General features: G+C 47.5%; 1 protein-coding gene across 2 annotated transcripts in view; it reads left to right on the top strand.

Annotated features, from left to right (window-relative positions):
• Positions 1-3,397: 3,397 nt before the first annotated feature.
• LOC138945393 (WD repeat-containing protein 36-like) overlaps positions 3,398-19,170 on the top strand; it is a 36,760-nt gene continuing 20,987 nt past the window's right edge. The window contains exons 1-6 of one of the 2 annotated variants that reach the window (XM_070316829.1): positions 3,398-3,469; positions 6,510-6,723; positions 7,749-7,776; positions 8,360-8,460; positions 9,261-9,378; positions 11,843-12,030. In XM_070316829.1, the coding sequence (XP_070172930.1) occupies positions 6,583-6,723; positions 7,749-7,776; positions 8,360-8,460; positions 9,261-9,378; positions 11,843-12,030 (576 nt within the window). In that variant the 5' untranslated portion in view covers positions 3,398-3,469; positions 6,510-6,582. Of the gene's footprint in view, positions 3,474-6,509; positions 6,724-7,748; positions 7,777-8,359; positions 8,461-9,260; positions 9,379-11,842; positions 12,031-19,170 lie in introns of both variants that reach the window. The other variant, XM_070316828.1, reaches the window with a different exon arrangement.

Raw genomic sequence — 19,170 nt, 5'->3', positions numbered from 1 at the left:
GTGTTAGCTACAGACACACCAAAGCCGCCAGACCACATCACAAACAGAACTCTACAATCCACAGGTGTTGCCCACACACACACACAAACACACACACACACAGAGAAGCCGTATATATATATGTATATCTATATCTATATATATATACGACTAGTGTCTGTGTGTCTGTGTGTCTGTGTGTCTGTGTGTCTGTGTGTCTGTGTGTCTGTGCGCGATGCGCGGCCAAGGTTCTCGATGGATCTGCTTCAAATTTGGTGGGCTTATTCAGAGAGACCCCGGACACAACCTCATCGATGAGATATTTCAACACGTGCTCTCAGCGCGCAGCGCTGAACCGATTTTGATTCCACCTCAGCTATTTTGGTTCCACCTCAGCTACCCGGGCCCCCATACCGACACACCATAGCCGCTACACCACATCACAACGCCAAAGTTCTCGCTGGATCTTTTTCAAATTTGGACACCGTATTCAGCTACACCCCGGACACAATATCATCGATGAGATATTTCAACACGTGCTCTCAGCGCGCAGCGCTGAACTGATTTTGGTTTTTGTGTTTATTTCACCATTATAAGTAACTCTTCCTTATCTTCTCCAGTGTTTGGCGTTTATCTCCCTTCCTTCGTGTGGCTTTCCCGTTTGTAAGTTACTATTACTATTTTTAGAATGTCACTGCGCTGTCCACTGCGCTGTCCACAACGCTTCCCTTGCACCCGTAAGTTGTTCTTACTGTCAAAGTGAAAAGGTCGAATCAATTTATAGCCACGCGAAAAATACACTCTCACCTATCTCTATATATTTATAGATACAGATATGCATATATATATACGGCTTCTCTGTGTGTGTGTGTGTTTGTGTGTGTGTGTGGGCAAAAACCTATGTATTGTAGAGTTCTGTTTGTGATGTGGTCTAGCGGCTTTTGTCTGTCTGTATGTTCTGGCATGTGAGAAGCCACAGCAGATAATATAGGGCTAAGAAATAAGCTCTAAAATTCTCAATCCCGTTTGACAGGACTTTGCCTTCAAATGTGATTGTGGTGAACCGCCACGCTGTCTGTCTCTGTCGCGCCGTTCACCCCAAATTCCCGTTTCTGAGTTACTATTTTTAGAATGTCACTGCGCTGTCCAGAACGCTTCCCTTGCACCCGTAAGTTGTTCTTACTGTCAAAGTGAAAAGGTCGAATTAATTTATAGCCACGCGAAAAATACACTCTCACCTATCTCTATATATTTATAGATATAGATATACATATATATATATATATATATATACGGCTTCTCTGTGTGTGTGTTTGTGTGTGTGTGTGTGGGCAAAAACCTGTGGATTGTAGAGTTCTGTTTGTGATGGGGTCTAGCGGCTTTTGTCTGTCTGTATGTTCTGGCATTTGAGAAGCCACAACAGATAATATAGGGCTAAGAAATAAGCTCTAAAATTCTCAATCCCGTTTGACAGGACTTCGCCTGCAAAGGTGATTGTGATGAACCGCCACGCTGTCTGTCTCTGTCTCGCGATTCACCCCGGCGAAGCCGGGTATTCCTCTAGTCTATAAATATATAGAGATAGATGACAGTGTATTTTTCGCGTGGCTATAAATTGATTCGACCTTTTCACTTTTACAGTAAGGACAACTTACGGGTGCAATCGTGACATTCTAAAAATAGTAACGTAGTAACGGGAATATGGATTGACGCCACACGAAGGAAGGGAGATAAACGCTGAAAACACTGGAGAAGATAAGGAAGAGTTACTGGGAATAGATCCAGAGAAAAACAGAGAAAAACCAAAATCGGTTCAGCGCTGCGCGCTGAGAGCACGTGTTGAAATATCTCATCGATAAGGTTGTGTCCGGGGTGTAGCTGACTACGGTCTCCAAATTTGAAAAAAGATCCACCGAGAACTTTGGCTTGGCATCGCGGACACACACACAAAACACACACACACACTCACACAGACAGACAGACAGACAGACACAAGTCGTATATATATATATATTTATATATATATATATAGATGAACAGAAAAAGACTGGTTAACGTCATTGAATTGGGAAACTTCGTGGGGTTCACCGGGCTAAAAAGACCATATAATGTACCTACCTATCTGAGTATAGCGCTCAAGCTTTCAACATTTGACGGTACTCGTACATCTAACCGTCTTCGTTGCTAATCAAGTTAATTTAATTCCCCAGTTTCCAGTGTTAGTTTGTTTGTTTGTTTGTTTTTAATTTTTTTTATTTGGTTTTGTAGTTTCACTGATCTTATACCTCGATTATTTTGTTCGTGCAATTACGAATCTGACTGAGGATGCATCGTGTTCATTATTTTAATATTAGCCTGTGGGCCTTTGGACAGTAGTTGTGCTTTGTGTTGGCAGTTACTCCCCTGTCCCCTGTCAGTCCAGGAAGTGGTGGAAGGAATGTTAGCGCGACATTCCGTTTGCGCGAGATCCCATATGGGCGTTATCCCATTTCGCCGCCAATCCCATTTTTGGCCCATTTCACAAAGCCAAGCGTCATCATATGTTTTACTTTCGTGTCTTATACCACTAACCCCACATCCCATTTTGGCGCAATCCCATTTCGCCGCTATCCAATTTCGCCCTCATCCCATTTTCGAGACATTTCACAAGCCAAGCGGGATTTTACTACCGTGTCATAGCCTACCACCAGCGCCACATCCATTTTGGCGCTATGCCGCCGTTTTGTCAGTCGCTATCCGCCATTTCGCCGCCACTCCCTATTTCGCGACATTTTGGATCATGCAGCAAAATGGGATTTCGCGTAAACGGAATGGCTCTCTAGTTGAATGACTCACTATAGTAAAGTGAGGCTTGGCAAGTAGAATGAAACGAACATTTCGAGGAGGGAGTAATTTTTTCTTTCCCGCTTTTGGGAGTTCTTTTTTCGTACGAGATTTTTATTTGGAACGAAATTTTTACTCCGGAGTCAATTTTTCGTGGAGTAAAAATTTCGTGTTACTTGACTTGACTTGACGTGACTTGATAGGTGTTTGAGGCCAATCACAGGCCTGTTCACCGCTCTAATATAGTTTTTCCTTAAAACTCGGACACTTTAATTGGTGGTGCCGCGCGCAGTGCCGTGCAACGGCGTCTCAGTAAAACTATGGTGCCAGTGGGCGTCTAGTCTGCTTTTGAGGCTGTTGACAGATGGGGCACTAACAACTGACTTACACCGGCAAACATGCTTTTTTTCATCCAAGAGAGAGAGAGAGAGAGAGAGAGAGAGAGAGAGAGAGAGAGAGAGAGAGAGAGAGAGAGAGAGAGAGAGAGAGAGAGATTCTTGCGGCACTGATCAGTTGGTTCTCGTTCTCAAACCGTTGTGGCTCAGTTCTCAAAATGTTCATAAATTATTTCAGTTCGCTTGCGGCAGAAATTGAGCGTAAACTTCCGGTTAATGGCCGAACCACGTTGTTTTTGGATCGAGCTGGGCTGCAGTTTACTTTATGTAGAGTAGGTATGGTTTTGTGTGTATGTTTGTGCAAAAGAGACGACTGATTCTTTTGTTGTATTCCCTAAGCTTTACAGTCTTGATCTTGATCTTGATCGATTACGCTGCTGAATACCAGAAGACTGGCGTAAATGCAGCGGGGGAGAGTGCGGCAGCCTAATGGTGGTGTACGGCTGCTAGCTTGGCTTTAAAGATGCCAATGCTTTTGGAGGTTACAGTATTGTCCTCAAGTAGATTCCAGTCTTGTGCCGTCTTCACAAAAAAGGAGTTCCTAAACTGATCAGTGCGGCCTTGGGGCACTGAATAGGGTCTAGAGTTGTTTCTTGAATACTGTGAGACGATGTTGGATGTGTGATGGTCAGGGTGTCTCACTGGCCTGATTTTACGGCCTTGCTTCTGCTCAGTTAAGAACTGGTGTGGTGGTAGTGCCGGTACCAGCCCCTCAACCACCCTATAGAAGAACGTCAGACGGAGTTGTTGACGTCGCTGGTGCAGAGGTTGGAGTCCAGTTTTCTCTAGGAGTCTGGTGACGCTGCCGGGGGTCGACGACCTGAAGTCGCCTGTGATGAACCTTGATGCTTTGCGTTGTACGCGTTCGATGCAGTCAATGTCTTTCTTCAGGTAGGGGTCCCAGACAACCGCCCCATACTCCAGGAGGGGACGCACAAGGGAGAGGTAGGCCTGCTGACGGCAACGAGGCGGGCAGCGTTGGAGGTTGCGGCGAAGGAAGCCAAGGGTGCAGTTAGCTTTTTTAGTGATAGAAGAAATGTGGGGGCTCCATTTCATGTCGTCTGAGAGGAGAATGCCAAGGTAGGGTGTGGATCTAACGTTTTGGAGGATGCTGTTGTCCAGTTGGTAGTAAAAGTCAGAGGATTTGTTTATACTGAGGATATAGCATTTAGAGGCGTTGAAGCGCATGCCCCAGGTAACCGCCCATTCTTCGAGGTGTCTGAGGTCTTGTTGCAGGGATTGGTGGTCCGTGAAGGAGTTTATTTCCCTATAGAGCAGGCAGTCATCGGCGAACAAGCGGACGTGGGACGATACGGAGGCTGGCAGGTCGTTAATATGGACAAGGAAGAGTAGTGGGCCGAGCACCGTCCCCTGTGGGACGCCAGAGTCTACTGTAGTTGATTCGGATGAAGTACCCTCGAGTACAACTTTCATGGAGCGCTTAGTGAGGAACGACGTGAGCCAGTTGAGTAGGGGGCCGTTTATGCCATAACAGGAGAGTTTATGGAGAAGGTGGGGGTGGGGAACAGTGTCGAACGCTTTAGAAAAATCAAGCACAGCGACATCTACTTGTTTTCTTTGGTCGAAGGAGGTCAGGAGGTCGTGGGTTGTGGTGAGAAGTTGGGTTTCGCACGAGAATCCAGAACGGAAACCATGGTTTAGATGCGTGAGGATGTTATGCGAGTCGAGATGTGTGAAGATGTGGCGGCATATAATATGTTCTAGGAGTTTGCAAGGGATGGAAGTGAGGGAGATGGGACGGTAGTTCGCGGGGAGGTGGCGATCACCCTTTTTGAATACACAGGAGATGTTGGCCTGGAGCCAGTCGGAAGGGAGAGAACCGCTATCCAGGGATCTCTGGAAGATTGCACGGAGAGCACGTGCAATCTGGTCCGCGCAGGTCTTTAGGACCAGGTTGGGTATGCTGTCGGGGCCTGGGGCTTTGGCGGGGTTGAGGTCACGTAGCAGTTTAGCTACTCCAGCTGTGGTCACTTCAATCTGCTCTATGGGGCTGACGGCGGGGGGTGGGGGAGGGGGGGTGAAGTTAGCACTCTTTGTGAATACTGATTTGAACTGGTCGAGGAGAAGTTTAGCTTTCCCTACGCTATCGTACAGTCATTTGGAATTTTCCAACAGATTGCGAAAAGACACGAGTGGACTCGGCTGTGCAGAGCGCTTTCGTATTACACTTTCAGAAACAGAGAAAGAAAGTACAGTTTGTTAGTTTAGACCTAGTGTTCTTGAAAAATCTTCACTTGTTTGTGAATTTTGGGTGCCAAAGAAAAGCGCCGTACTGACATGCGGTGTTCAGACTATAAAATGGTTGTTTTAACTCAAGTTGAACATGACTTTTTCCCCACTCGATCAGTAAGGCAAAAAAAAAAAATTGTCTGTTTAGGGTAACATGACCAAAAAAAGTAGGGTCGGTAGGTAGGTAAATTTTTGTTTTTGTTTTTTGTTTTTTGTTGTTGGTGTAAATGCTATGTTGGCTGAACATTCACTTCTTATATTTGATGAATACATGTTTCAAAACTAACGTATAAATAAAACAGAGAGAAAGGGAGAGAAAGAAACGCCAAATGTCTCTTTTTAGCATTTTTACCTCTTTTTTTTTCTTTTTTTGTTTTGGAAATCAAAAAAAAGTTTTTGGGTCGGCGCCAAATCGATAGGGTCGGTCGGGTTACCCTAAACAGACAATTTTTTTTTTTGGCCTAACCTATCATTATCAATACCTTTTCATTTCAGACATAATCATGATGATCCAACAAGTTTTGACCGAAAACAATTGAATACAGAAAATAAACTCCAACTGTATGCAATCTAAAGTCTTGCTACAGAACCCCCAGTCCCTCAGCTGCTGCTACTACATGTACATTACACATTAAGCACAAACAAAGCACAAATTATGACTTGAGGTCTATAATATAGCTGGGTGTGGGTGAGACAGGGGTGACATTTATTCTCGACAATGAAGGCAACGTACATCATCAGCTAGGTTTTGACAAGATTATTTGCAAATTTTAGATTATGGTTTCTTGTATAGATATTACACATGCAGCTATTTGGAGGGCGTCAGCCAAAATTAACTTCAGACTGAATGTTTCTCTGCATAAGCAAAGCCGACTGACGTCCTCCCTATAGCTGCAAGTAGATATTACAATGTTTTTCCATTTAATAGCAATCAGTGGTCACTACATGTTTTATGTTTTATTTTTTTCTTTCATTTCAAATCTTTCTTTCTTTATTCCTTTTTTTGTCAATTTTTTCTATAATGCAGAATATCTTATTTGCTTTATTCAATTATTGCTGCAGGCCTTTCAGCAGAAATTACAGAAATCACAGAAGACACTGAGACGCTGACACAGTCTTGAGGCTGACCAGCAGAATGTCGGCCAGCAAGATCTTCACAGGCTACAGGGCCGTGGGACTGGTCAGCACTGACGTCCCCCTGGCTGTCCGCTACCACAAGAAGCACCGAGAGAATTACGCAGTCACGTCTGTTGGGAGAGCATTCCATGTTTACAATGTAAGCTTCAATTTCAAATCTAAAGCTTTCAGTTTCATATGCACTGATAGTGATACAGATGTATGCAGCATTTTTTAAATTGTAATTTGAAACATTAAAGGTCCTTGTCTACATATTTATACCGAAATCGCCATTTGACCATTAAAATGCAGTCTATTATCTACAAATATCAACAATACACCCCGTTTTGATCTGGAAAAACGAAGCGAGTGTAGCCGTTTGAAAATTCATTGTAGTATTCCAGCGTAGTACTCATAGTCATAGTAGGATATCCTTATTTGGAAAATGCCAAGCGCAAAACTCCTCTCAAATCCCGTGCATTTCGTGCGTTTAAAAAAAAGCTTGGACAGCGCTCCAGTGTCAAACTGTTGCTGCACTTGTTTGGGTGTGGCTATAAGCATAGTGACATGAATTTGATTGGTCAGTATTTTTAGGCAAAGCACATGTTCTCAGCAAACAGAAAACAAAATATTGGAAGCGTGAGCCACGCTACCCAAAAATAAAATCTTTTTTACATATATTTTTTTCTATATAATTTTTTTCCCCATGGTTCATTCATCATTTGACTTAATTTTGTATAGAAATCTAACCATAAGATTATTGAAAAAAAGCAAAAATGTAGACAAGGACCTTTAAGGATTTTAGGTAAATCGAAAAGCGGTTTAATTTTTATTTTTCCTAAGCTCAACATGATAAAAATATTCTGTTGACATTCTTTTTATGTGTTTTCCTTATATGATAATGTGTACATATATGTATACAGTTAGAGACCATCTGTTTTTGTGTTTTCCAAATTTCAGATGAAAGTACTGCTGTTTTGCATTTTTGTCTTTAACTATATTTGGTAAAATTTCAATCCCAGGATGAACTCTCTAGGCCATCAAGCAAGAAGAGGGAAATGAAGAGAAGAACACAGTCAGGAGTAATTATTTTATTGAAATTCTGTTAATGTTAGTCAGTTACTGAGTTGCATGACATTTTGACAAATGCTCATTTTGTTATGACACTTTGTTTTCTCTTTTCAGTGTTCAAAACTGGGCATTGTTAGTGTCAGTGAGTATTACCTTCTAATTATATTATATGTGTGAGTGTGAATTACTGAGTGTGTGTATGTGTTAATATTTTCAAAATAGAAGCGCATCTAATGAGCTATACATTTAATGGTAATTAGGGTGGGGACGTAGCTCAGTTGGTAGCGAGCTTGCATTAAAACCAAATGGTTGCTAATGCTATTGTCGTGGGTTCAACCCAAGGTTTTGGCTAGGAATTTATTTCCAAGAGTCAACTTTGTGCTGATTCTTCGACCCCTGTGTGCACATATCAATCAATCAATATGAGGCTTATATCGCGCGTATTCCGTGAGTACAGTTCTAAGCGCAGGGATTTATTTTTTTATTTTTATTTTATGCAATTTATATCGCGCACATATTCAAGGCGCAGGGATTTATATGTGTATGATACAGATTCCAAGCTCACAGCTAAAGTCTCAGGGGCTTGAAAAACACGAAAACAGCATGCATGAAAACAAAATTCTGCTTTGTGCGATAAGCACACCGGCAATTTTATTTTTAGTTTCTAGTTTTTCAGCTGACGTGAAAGTTGAAAGTAGTTATTAACGGACTGACGTTTCTTTCAGGTGACCTTCACCCCGACCCAATCACAGTTATGGTGACGAGCGAACGGCACATCTTCACAGCATGTGGCAACACCATTCGCTGTTTCGACAAAGGAAGAAAGGTGCGTTCAGCGTAGCGGAGTGGTAAACGGTAAACCTGTGTCAGTTTCACACCAGGTGTGAGATCTATACAATGGAACTCCCCTTTTACGAACTTCAAAAATCTGAGAAAATCAGGTCTTAAATGGAAGGGAGTCTTAAAATGGAGGTAAATTTACAGAGGTTATGAACAGAACGTCAAAGAAAGGAGGGTCTTAAAAAGATTACTTGGGCGGGGATGTAGCTCAGTCGGTAGCGCGCTGGATTTGTATCTAGTTGGCCCCTGTCGGCGTGAGTTCGTCCCCACGTTCGGCGAGAGATTTATTTCTCAGAGTCAACTTTGTGTGCAGACTCTCCTCGGTGTCCGAACACCCCCGTGTGTACACGCAAGCACAAGACCAAGTGCGCACGAAAAAGATCCTGTAATCCATGTCAGAGTTCGGTGGCTGCCTAAATGGCGGGGTAAAAAACGGTCATACACGTAAAATTCCACTCGTGCAAAAAAAACCACGAGTGCACGTGGGAGTTTCAGCCCACGAACGCAGAAGAAAAAGATTACTTCATGGATAGCATTTGAAGGAGGTAATTTTTAAATAACAGAATGATGAATTTAAACGCTGCAGATTTGAAGGTGGTGTGGATAAACAGGTTTTTTTGGGTTTTTTTTGTGTTTTTTTTAAACTTTCTATGGTAACTGTTGCCTATGTCGGCGATGATGAAAGAATATTCCATCATCTATTAACATGGCTTCAAACTATGTAATAAGTTTTACTTATAAATCTTGCTGGATAAACAGTTGTTGAAAGGTGTTTGTTGCTTGCAGGTCATCCATGTGTACGAAGGTCACAGCAGTGATGTTACATTGTTACTTCCCTTTGGTCGTCATCTCATCTCCTTTGACAGCACTGGACATGTCATCGTTTGGGATGTACACTCTGAAGGTATGCGATGTGTGTGTTTGCCCCTCAGTGCGTGTACCTCTATGTCTGTGTATATCCAGGTCAACTTGTGTATCCCTCTTCGTGTGTTCATGCAAGCAAAAGACCAAGTGCGCACGTAAAAGATCCTGTAATCCATGTCAGAGTTTGGTGTGTGATAGAAACTTGAAAACACCCAGGACGCATCCCCCCAAATTGGTGATGGCTGCCTATATGGCGGGGGTAAAAACAGTCAAACACGTACAAACCTGCTCGTGCAATACATGAGTGCACAATGGGAGTTTCAGCCCATGAACGAAGAAGAAGAAGAATATATATACCTGTGTGGGTTCACTTGGGTGTACACCTGTGTATTGATTTGCATGGCCTCATAAGTAATTTGCACCTGATTCAGAGTATCATTTATTCATACTGTTTAAACAGGTAAAGGAAAAAGATGAGCAGGTGTACTTTTTATAAAATTCCATTGACAAAATTTGCAAACCAAAAAGAAAGTATAGAGCCAAACATACACAGAAATGTAGCAACCCATAACACACACACTTGCACACACAAACAAACAAGACCAGAGAGCAAAAGAAAGCCAAAAACAAAAGGCATAACAAACAATCTTTTGAAAACAGAAGCACACAGAAAGAAAACACAAACAGAAAACCAGACATGCAAGTGCGGACAAACACAGACCTGTCAACCCCCTCCAAGGCCAACCTGTATTTATATGACTAGAAACCGTATTCAAGGTAACAATCCCTTACACACCAACTTTTTTATTTTGAAATACAAAAACCAGCTTCAGGTCTGTTTACCCCCCAGAATCGCTCTCATGGATGAACTTGATTTTAAACAAGTTTCATCTACAGGATGGAAAATAACCATGTTTGAAAAATTTCTGACAAATTAATAAAAACCAAAAATAACACAGTTGCCTCCCTTGTCCTGATGTAAATTATCAATAATTATTGACTCAAAACTTCAATTTAAATGAGAAAACAGTTTTCAGTAAGTTCCAATTGGTAACTTAATTTCAAAACGGCTCACTCTGGTGAAAAGGAAGGAGGTTTGGAAAATAGCATTGGCACTGTTAGGTTTATTTTTAGTACTCATTTGCATAATCTCTCATACTGCTTTTCAATTCATCATTTCTGGAGTTAAATTCTCAAATGATGGTTGAATCATAGATTGAATTAAAAGAGAAACAAGTAACTTGTAAGTTTGTTCCACTTTCTAATTTTCAAAGGGATGTATCTAACTCAAAATAAAACTTGTCAGAGATCATGCAGATATCTGAAACCGGGAAGGTCACTGAAGTGGGCTATTTTAAAGGATTCACTGACCTACATATTCAAGGGGGCCCGGGTAGCTCAGGTGGTAGAGCACTGGACTTGTGATCGAAAGGTCGCTGGTTCGAATCCGGGCCGGGACGGACACGGGTCAACTTTATGTGCAGACCCAGAGACGGTATCCATCTCCCACCCCCGTGTCACCACAATGGCACGTTAAAGATCTTGGTCATTCTACCATAAGTGCAGATGGCTGATACCACCTAAACACGCAAACATCAAAAGCCGTGAGGGCGTAAAAACTCGAATCGTATCAACCAATTCATGTCCAATATAGGCAATTAAGACCTGACGGACAATAAGCCCCTTAAAATTTACTTTACATATTCAAGCAGTCGATCACTACAACATGCACTACACTTACTCTGTCTGTGTCTCTTTCATTCAGTTGACATGCCTGAGTATGTGTGGTAATCGTCACTTGCATCTTGTAAGGTAATTGTTGTCAAAATCACAGCATCGACATGAATTTCCGGTACAATTTGGTTTGCCCGTACTGCTAGGCTGTGTAAGCCGTACACACCTAAATTTGGATAAATCCCGTACACAATACGGGAAAACCGTACAGGTTGACATGTCTGCAAACACACAGAGTGGAACCTATACGCCCCCGAATACATGTACAGTGGAACCTATATGCCCTCGAATACATGTACAGTGGAACCTATACGCCCCTGAATACATGTACAGTGGAACCTTTACGCCCCCGAATACATATACAGTGGAACCTTTACGCCCCCGAATACATGTACAGTGGAACCTATACGCCCCCGAATACATGTACAGTGGAACCTTTACGCCCCCAAATACATGTACAGTGGAACCTTTACGCCCCCGAATACATGTACAGTGGAACCTTTACGCCCCCCGAATACATGTTCAGTGGAACCTATACGCCCCCGAATACATGTACCGTGGAACCTATACGCCCCCGAATACATGTACAGTGGAACCTTTCTTTTGAGACCTTGATTTTTTAGATCTTCTGTTCTTATTTTCTGTAAATGTACCCCCTTTTTAAAATGTCCTGCTGTTTAAGAGGGTCTTAAAAGGGGGGTTCCACTGTATACACTGCAAGAAAACAACCGTGAAAATGTAATCTCATGTGTATCTCTCCGTTTCTCCAGGAATCTACCTGACGATGGAGTTTGAGGTGAAGAACTTTGAGATCACCGCGGCGACTCATCCCCATGGTTACATGGACAAGGTGGTGCTGGGAAGCAGACAGGGACCTCTGCAGCTGTGGAACATCAAGCATGACAAACTCGTTTACACCTTCAATGGCTGGGGTCAACAGGTCACTGTACTGGAACAGGTAATAAACGTGACAACCATTTTATGGAGGGGGGGGGCAAATATCAGGTTTTTTTCTTATAAAGGCGGTCCTTAAGTGAGTCGACTTCGCAAAGGTTTTTTTACCGAAAACTCAGTGCTAAAGCTTCGTGCGGCCAGCTTTGCAAAGCATACTTCACGTAGTCGACTTCGCAAAGGTTTTTTTACCGAAAACTCAGTGCTAAAGCTTCGTGCGGCCAACTTCGCAAAGCATACTTCACGTAGTCGACTTCGCAAAGGTTTTGTCAATATAACACTTACCTCGACAGTACTATTCTTGCACATTATCTATTATAGGCCGAAAAAATTGGACAAAACGCTGCGTGGGTACAATTATCTCCCATAACCATGCGCCACCGTGGATCCCAAGCACTGTCTGAGTGCTTCCCCCTTACAGGATGTAGGTGGCGCGTCCTCTTTCTTTTTTCGCGCGTGACAGTAGGCTGTGTTTCTGCTGCGCTCCCGGATTATTTTGGATTCTAGAGTCTTCTTTTCTGTGTGGATTACCACCTGTTGGATTTTTGTGTGTTATTCCACTTCTGGCTTGAGGCTACGTTGTTTTTCTTCCAACTTGTGCCTCCGTTGTTGTGTGGCGGACTCGGCGTGCCTACCGTCCTACTTCGGGGTGACCGGTCGTCTGCTTCTCGTTTCGCCTCATTCACTTGAGTATTGACCTAATTTTCTTTGAATTTTGTTAATTCTCGATTTTTTAAGGGTACGTACAGGGCGAGGTAGGATGTCTCGTCTTGTTTTGGGCTCTGGTTCTACGGAACCAGAGTCTGCCGGGGGCAACCCTTCTCCGGGCGCACAGCGTCATGTTTTGCGCATGGACAGGGGGACCTTTCGGCGCTCCGACTCTCCCTCCCCAAACGCTTTGCGTTTGCGGCGAGGGAGGGCGGAGAAAGCCTGTTTGAGCAAGCTCAATGCGAGCTTGCTCAAACAGGCTGGGCTTGAACCTGGGACTTCGGGCGGGGCTGCGCCGTCGAAGGTTCGGGGAAGGTCGAGGGGAAAGAAAAAGCTTCTTTCTCCTTCTCCTTCCGTGGAACACGCTTCCCCCCCTTCGACGCCGTTGTCCGGCCCTCAGTCTCAGGCTTCAGCTCCTCCCGGTTTCAAGCCTGGGGGGAAGGTTTCCTTCTCCTCCCTGGCTCGAATCCGGGGGCGGGTCGATTCCCAACCCTCTTTGGGGGTTGGTGAATCTGATCTAGGGGCTACGGGAGAGACTCAGGTTTCGACTTCTTTCTTTCCCGGTGCCTCTCCTGTGCCCTCCTCGGTTTCCACCGCTGTGGAAGCCAGGAGGGACACGGGTCCTCCTCTGAACTCCCTCGCTGGGTCGTCTACTGCTGTTTCGACAGTAGTCTCGGACTCATGGGGGGGGAGATCGGAGGAGATGACGGGGTCTATGAATTCCCTCCCCGCTGGGGTTGGGATGCGAATTGACCCCGTTCAGGGCGGTCCTGTGGGGGCAGGGGTTTCAGGCTTCGTACCTACGACCACTGCTACTACGGTTCCCTCTGACGTCCGTGTGACTGGTGGCTGTCCCTCTTTGAAACGCTCCGGCCTACTAGTTACTGGACGTGGAGGTGTTCGACAGAACGTGGTACTTCTGTCGAATGGTCAGGGCGACGGGAACATTGTTTCTGTTGCTCAGACCGACACCTCCGACCGGACCGTCTTGACCCCACGCCATTCCTTAGCGTCTGGTGTTCGGGTGACGGATGGTCCGGACCAAGGGTCCGGAACGGTCCAGGCTTACGGGTCGGGATCGAACCGGACCCACGGGTCCCGACTGGACTTGACCTCCGGGTTTGGTCCGGACGGGACCCATGGTACGGGACCGTACCGGACCTTAGGGTCCGGTGCGGGACAGTACCTCTGGCCCTTGCCGGACCCCCGGACCTACGGGTCCGGATGGTACGGTACGGGACCAGTGGTCCGGTCGGGACCGGACCACCCGACCACCTCTGTTGGTCCGGGTGGTCTGGCACCGAACCGGAACACACCGGACCACCGGACCTACGGGTCCGGATGGTACGGTACCGGACCAGTGGTCCGGTCGGGACCGGACCACCCGACCACCTCTGTTGGTCCGGGTGGTCTGGCACCGAACCGGAACACACCGGACCACCGGACCTACGGGTCCGGATGGTACGGTATGTCCACGTCCGGACCGAACCACCCGAACACTTTTGTGGGTACGGATGGTTCTGTGCCGAACGGGACCTCCGGATGGTACGGGACCGGACCGGACCACCGGACCGGAACACCGGACCACCCGACCGGACCGGATCGGCACCCCCGACCGGACCGGACCATTTCTTTTCTGATCAGACCCGATGGGTCCCTGTTCAGTCTATAAATGGCGGGGGTTCGTTGGCTGGACTGACCCAACAGTCGCAGGGTTTTTGTTGTTCTCTCCCTTCGGCTGCTGGAGACGTTTCGTCTTTGGGGCAGGGGTCTTCGCGGCCTCTTGCTTCAGTGGGCGTTTCGTCACAGCCTACTTCATCACTTTCGGCTCCTCCCCCTCAAGCTTCCTACACTCCTGCTGTTGAGGAGTTGTCGGGAAGTGAAGAGGAGAGTGAGTCAGAGGACGATGGGGAGGAGGATCAGGGTCGCCCTGAGGTTAACACTGATCCTCTACCCTTGCCGGTTTCTGATGGAACTTCCGAAGCTATGCTTCGTACTTTCCAACAGTACATGACAGACATCACGCGGCGTCTTGACGCCACGGATGCCTCTCTTAAGCGTCTGTCGTCTAGTGTTCCCAACCCTTCGGTTGACACACAGGACGTGGAGTCTGAGGACGAGAGGCAGGAGGCTCTCCCTCGCACAGCTAGAAGGACGTTTGAACAGTTTCAGGACGTCCTTCCCTCCGACGCCCTCTCGTCCTTGGAGTCCGCTTCGGCCCGGGCGCGGGAGGCACACGCCGCGTCTGCCGGCGGCTCGTTTTATGAACGATCCGGCCGCCAGCAATTCGCGTTCCACCCTAGTCTTAGTGCCACGGTGGAAGCGGCAGCACATCGCCTGAGGAGTACAGATTCACGTGCGAACGCGACCTATGTTCCTCGGGAGGACGCGGATTCAGTGCCGTGCTTTCCTTCGGGAGGCGCACCTCCACTGTTTCCTCGTGTCCAATCTGTTTCGTCCCTCCCTTTTCCCTTTGACTCTCGAACTCTCCCTTTCCAGACTTCGAGTGTTCAGGGTGGGGCTGACGGTGATGTGTTCGTTGGGGAGGTGCCTTCGGTCAAGAAGGTGGAACTGAGCTCTGCTTCGTTCCACAATCTTGAGGCCACCGTTTCTTCCATTGTCGAGGCCCAATCACAGGCCTTGACATGGATGAGCACGCTGTCCACACTGTTGGACCCTCCCGATCGGGCAGAGTCCGATTCCACTCGGGTCCTTGACACGGTTCAAGTGGATCGGGCTTTGCATGCCGTGCGATCGTGCGTGACGACTGCGGCAGAATTGGCCATTGGAACACGGGTCCACTTGTTGGCCCTGTTCCGTGATCATTTTCTGGCTACTTCTTTAGTGCCTCCGGATATGAGGAAGAGTCTGAGGAACACGTTTCCTCAGCCTTCTTCCCTCTTTCATCCGGGCACTGTCCGTTCTGTGGTGGAGTCCACACGCCAGAGGAACACTGATTCTCTGATGGTTGGCCTCGCTGCTTCGGCGACGTCGGCGGGGAGTAAGAGAAGTGCTACAGTCACCTCCAGCTCCCAGCCTCAGAAGAAGAAGAAGAAGAAGCCAGTTTCACTGCCTCCTTCTTCCTCCTCTCAGGCGCCTGTCGCGTTCCCCCCTGCGGCCCCGGCTTCTCGTGCTCCCAAGCGCAAGAAGAAGGGTGCTCAGACAGGTAAGGGTAAGCAGCACCACCAGGGGGGTGGTCGCAAGCCTGCGCCTGCCCGCCAGCAGAATTTTCAGTGAGTCCCGGCCCTACGTTGACGCCCCCTCAAGTTGCCCCTCTTTCGTCCGTCGGTTCCCTTTTTCGGGCCCGCGACATGTGGGGCAGACTGGTCTCCAACCAGTTTATCTTGAGGGTGGTGGGGTCGGGGTTTTCTCTACCGCTGTCGTCACAACCTCCATTGTCCGCTCTACCTTTGACGTTCCCCCCTCCTCGAGACCCTGCCAGATGGCAGGCTCTTCAAGACGAGGTGAACTCGTTGGTCGAGAAGAAGGCTGTCTACCCCCTTTCTCAGCCTTCTCCGGGGTTCTACTCCCGCCTGTTCACCGTCCCCAAAAAGGACGGCAGGTTCAGGCCGGTGTTGGACCTCTCCACCTTGAACTTGTACCTTCGCAGGTGCAAGTTCAAGATGGAAACCCCTTCGTCGGTCCGGTTGGCCATCCGGCCAAACGATTGGGCCACGTCTGTGGACCTCCAGGATGCTTACTTCCACATCCTGGTGGCCCCGGGGTACCGACATCTGCTCCGGTTCAAAGGTGGTCAAGGAGCTGGCGGCGTTGGTCAGAGCTCAGGGTGTGCGTCTGCGTCAATATTTGGACGATTGGCTCACCCTGGCCCAGTCTCGCGATCAATGCCTCCAACACACCCGGCAGGTCCTGGACCGGACCCATGCCTTGGGGTTCCAGATACAGTGGCACAAGTCGGACCTCGTGCCAGCCCAGCAGTTTTGCTACTTGGGGATGGCGTTCGACACAGTGCTTTACACTGTGTCTCCCTCCCCGGACAGAATCCTCTCCCTGAGGCGAAAGATCCTCTCCATTCAGGCTTGCCGCGCTGTTCCTCACAGACGGCTGGTGGAACTGTTGGGTTCCATGGAGTCTGTCGCTCTGCTGCTGCCCCTTGCAAGGCTACACAAACGTCCCCTGCAACGAGCAGTAGCAGATCGGACTTCCAGGCCTCTCGATTACACCGAGTTGGTCCAGATCGGGCCTTGGTTTCACGAGGCTGTAGTCCAATGGCTGGACCCGATCTGGCTCAACTCTGCGGTGCCTATCCAACCGAGACGGCCGTCTCTCTTCCTGTACACCGACGCTTCTACGCGGGGTTGGGGGGCCCACCTGGACCTGCACGAGGCCCAGGGGGTCTGGACCCAGGAGGAGTCCCTCCTACACATCAACTTTCTAGAGTTGGAGGCGGTTCGTCGGGCTCTGCTGGAGTTTCGCCTCCTGATTCGGGATCAGGATGTGTTGGTCCACGGGGACAACACCACATGCCTAGCTTACCTTCGCCACCAGGGGGGCACCAATTCTCGGTCCCTCTCCCTGTTAGCGGAGGAGATTCTGCTCTGGTGCCAGACCAATCAGGTCCGGATGTCAGTCCAATTCGTTCCGGGGAAACTGAACGCCCTGGCCGACATTCTCAGTCGGGGCGATCAGGTTCTCCCCACAGAATGGACCATCGCTCACAACGTTCTACGGCGTCTGTGGGCAAGGTGGGACCGTCCTCTGATCGATCTGTTCGCAACTCGATTCAGCGCTCGGCTTCCCAGGTACGTCAGCCCCTTTCGAGACACGAATGCGTTCCACGTGGACGCATTCACTCTCTCGTGGAGGCTCCTCGATGCTTACGCCTATCCCCCGCCATCTCTGATTCCGAGGGTACTGGCAAAGTATCTGCAGGAACGGCCAAGACTGATTTTGGTCGCGCCTTACTGGCCAACAGCTCCGTGGTTTCCAGATCTTCGCGGTCTCACCCACGTAGACCCTCTACCTCTGAATCTGGACGGGGGAAGTCTGCTCCAGCCTCGATCAGGCCTCCCTCATCCACGTCCAGAGAGTCTGTGCTTGACCGCATGGCTCTTGTGCGCTCCAAACTGCTTGCACTAGGATTGCACAAGAGTTCAGTAGAGTTTTCCTTGAACGCTAAGAGGCGATCAACTAATCAGCTCTACGACTTACGCTGGAGAGCTTGGGCCTCCTTCGCCTTGTCCAAGGGGATAAAGCCGCTTTATCCCTCAACACAGGACTTGGCCAACTTCCTGGTGGAAGTGTATCAAAAGAAGAGTCTTTCTTCTAAGACTCTTCTTGGATACAAATCTGCCATCACTTCCACGATTGCGGCTGCTACTGGTCGCAGACCTGAACACTTGATCAGTTCCTCCCTCATCGCTAATGTCCTTTCGGGTATAAGCAATGCAGCGGTGTCTAAACCTCGGGTTTCATTTCCCAAGTGGGATGTCTTCCTGGTTCTCAAACTCCTGCGTAGCAAGGAGTTTGAACCCCTGGCAGGCATTAGTATCAAGTTCCTGACTTTTAAGACTGTGTTCCTCATCGCTTTAGCCACTTGCCGTAGACTCAGTGGTATTCAAGCTTTGAGTGGCCTGGAATTTGACATTGAGTTCACCACACATCAGGTGACGTTGGCTTTCCTACCAGACTTTCGAGCCAAGAATCAGAATGCCTCGGAGTTGTCCAAACCAGTAGTCATTCAAGCCTTGGCTCCCACTCTTGAACATGATGACCCTGATCGCTTCCTCTGCCCAGTACGTGCCCTAAGAGTGTACCTGGATAGAACACGTAGCTTTCGGTCTTCTAAGCGGTCACTGTTTGTCTCGCTTAATCCGAAGTACCAATCGGATATTTCTAGACAAACTTTAGCTCGTTGGCTGACCTTGCTTATCAAACAGGCTTATGTTCATGCTCAAGTGGATGTGGTCCCTGACATCAGGGCACACGAGATTCGGGCTATCGGCTCCTCGTTGGCGCACGTGCGGGGTGCCTCGCTCCAAAGCATAATGGCGGTCGCGTTCTGGAAGACTCCAGCCACGTTTATTAACCACTATATGCGAGACTTTTCCAGTCTCAGGCTTGACCAGTCGTATGGCATTGCCAAAGCAGTGGTTGCCAGCATGGTCACGTCAGTCTAAGGTATTTTTCTTGGGTATATTTTCTTTTACGGTAGTACTGTTCGAAAATTGCCTGGGTATCTTAATCCTTGGATTTAAGTGATTTTGATTAAGGAGTTTAATACTCTACATATCACCCTCACACCACTCTGGTATTCTGTGCAAGAATAGTACTGTCGAGGTAAGTGTTATATTGACTGTAAGGCTTCTTTTTAAGCCTACTGTCTATATGATACTTACCGAGACAGTACTATTAGAGTTTCCCTCCCGCCTCCCCTCTTGATATGTTATGGGCTTTTTGAGGGTCTGCAGCTCATAAA

The sequence above is a fragment of the Littorina saxatilis genome, linkage group LG13 (genome assembly GCF_037325665.1).
Source record: "Littorina saxatilis isolate snail1 linkage group LG13, US_GU_Lsax_2.0, whole genome shotgun sequence".
NCBI classification, from domain to species: Eukaryota; Metazoa; Mollusca; class Gastropoda; order Littorinimorpha; family Littorinidae; genus Littorina; species Littorina saxatilis.
This window is presented reverse-complemented; position numbering and strand designations above follow the sequence as displayed.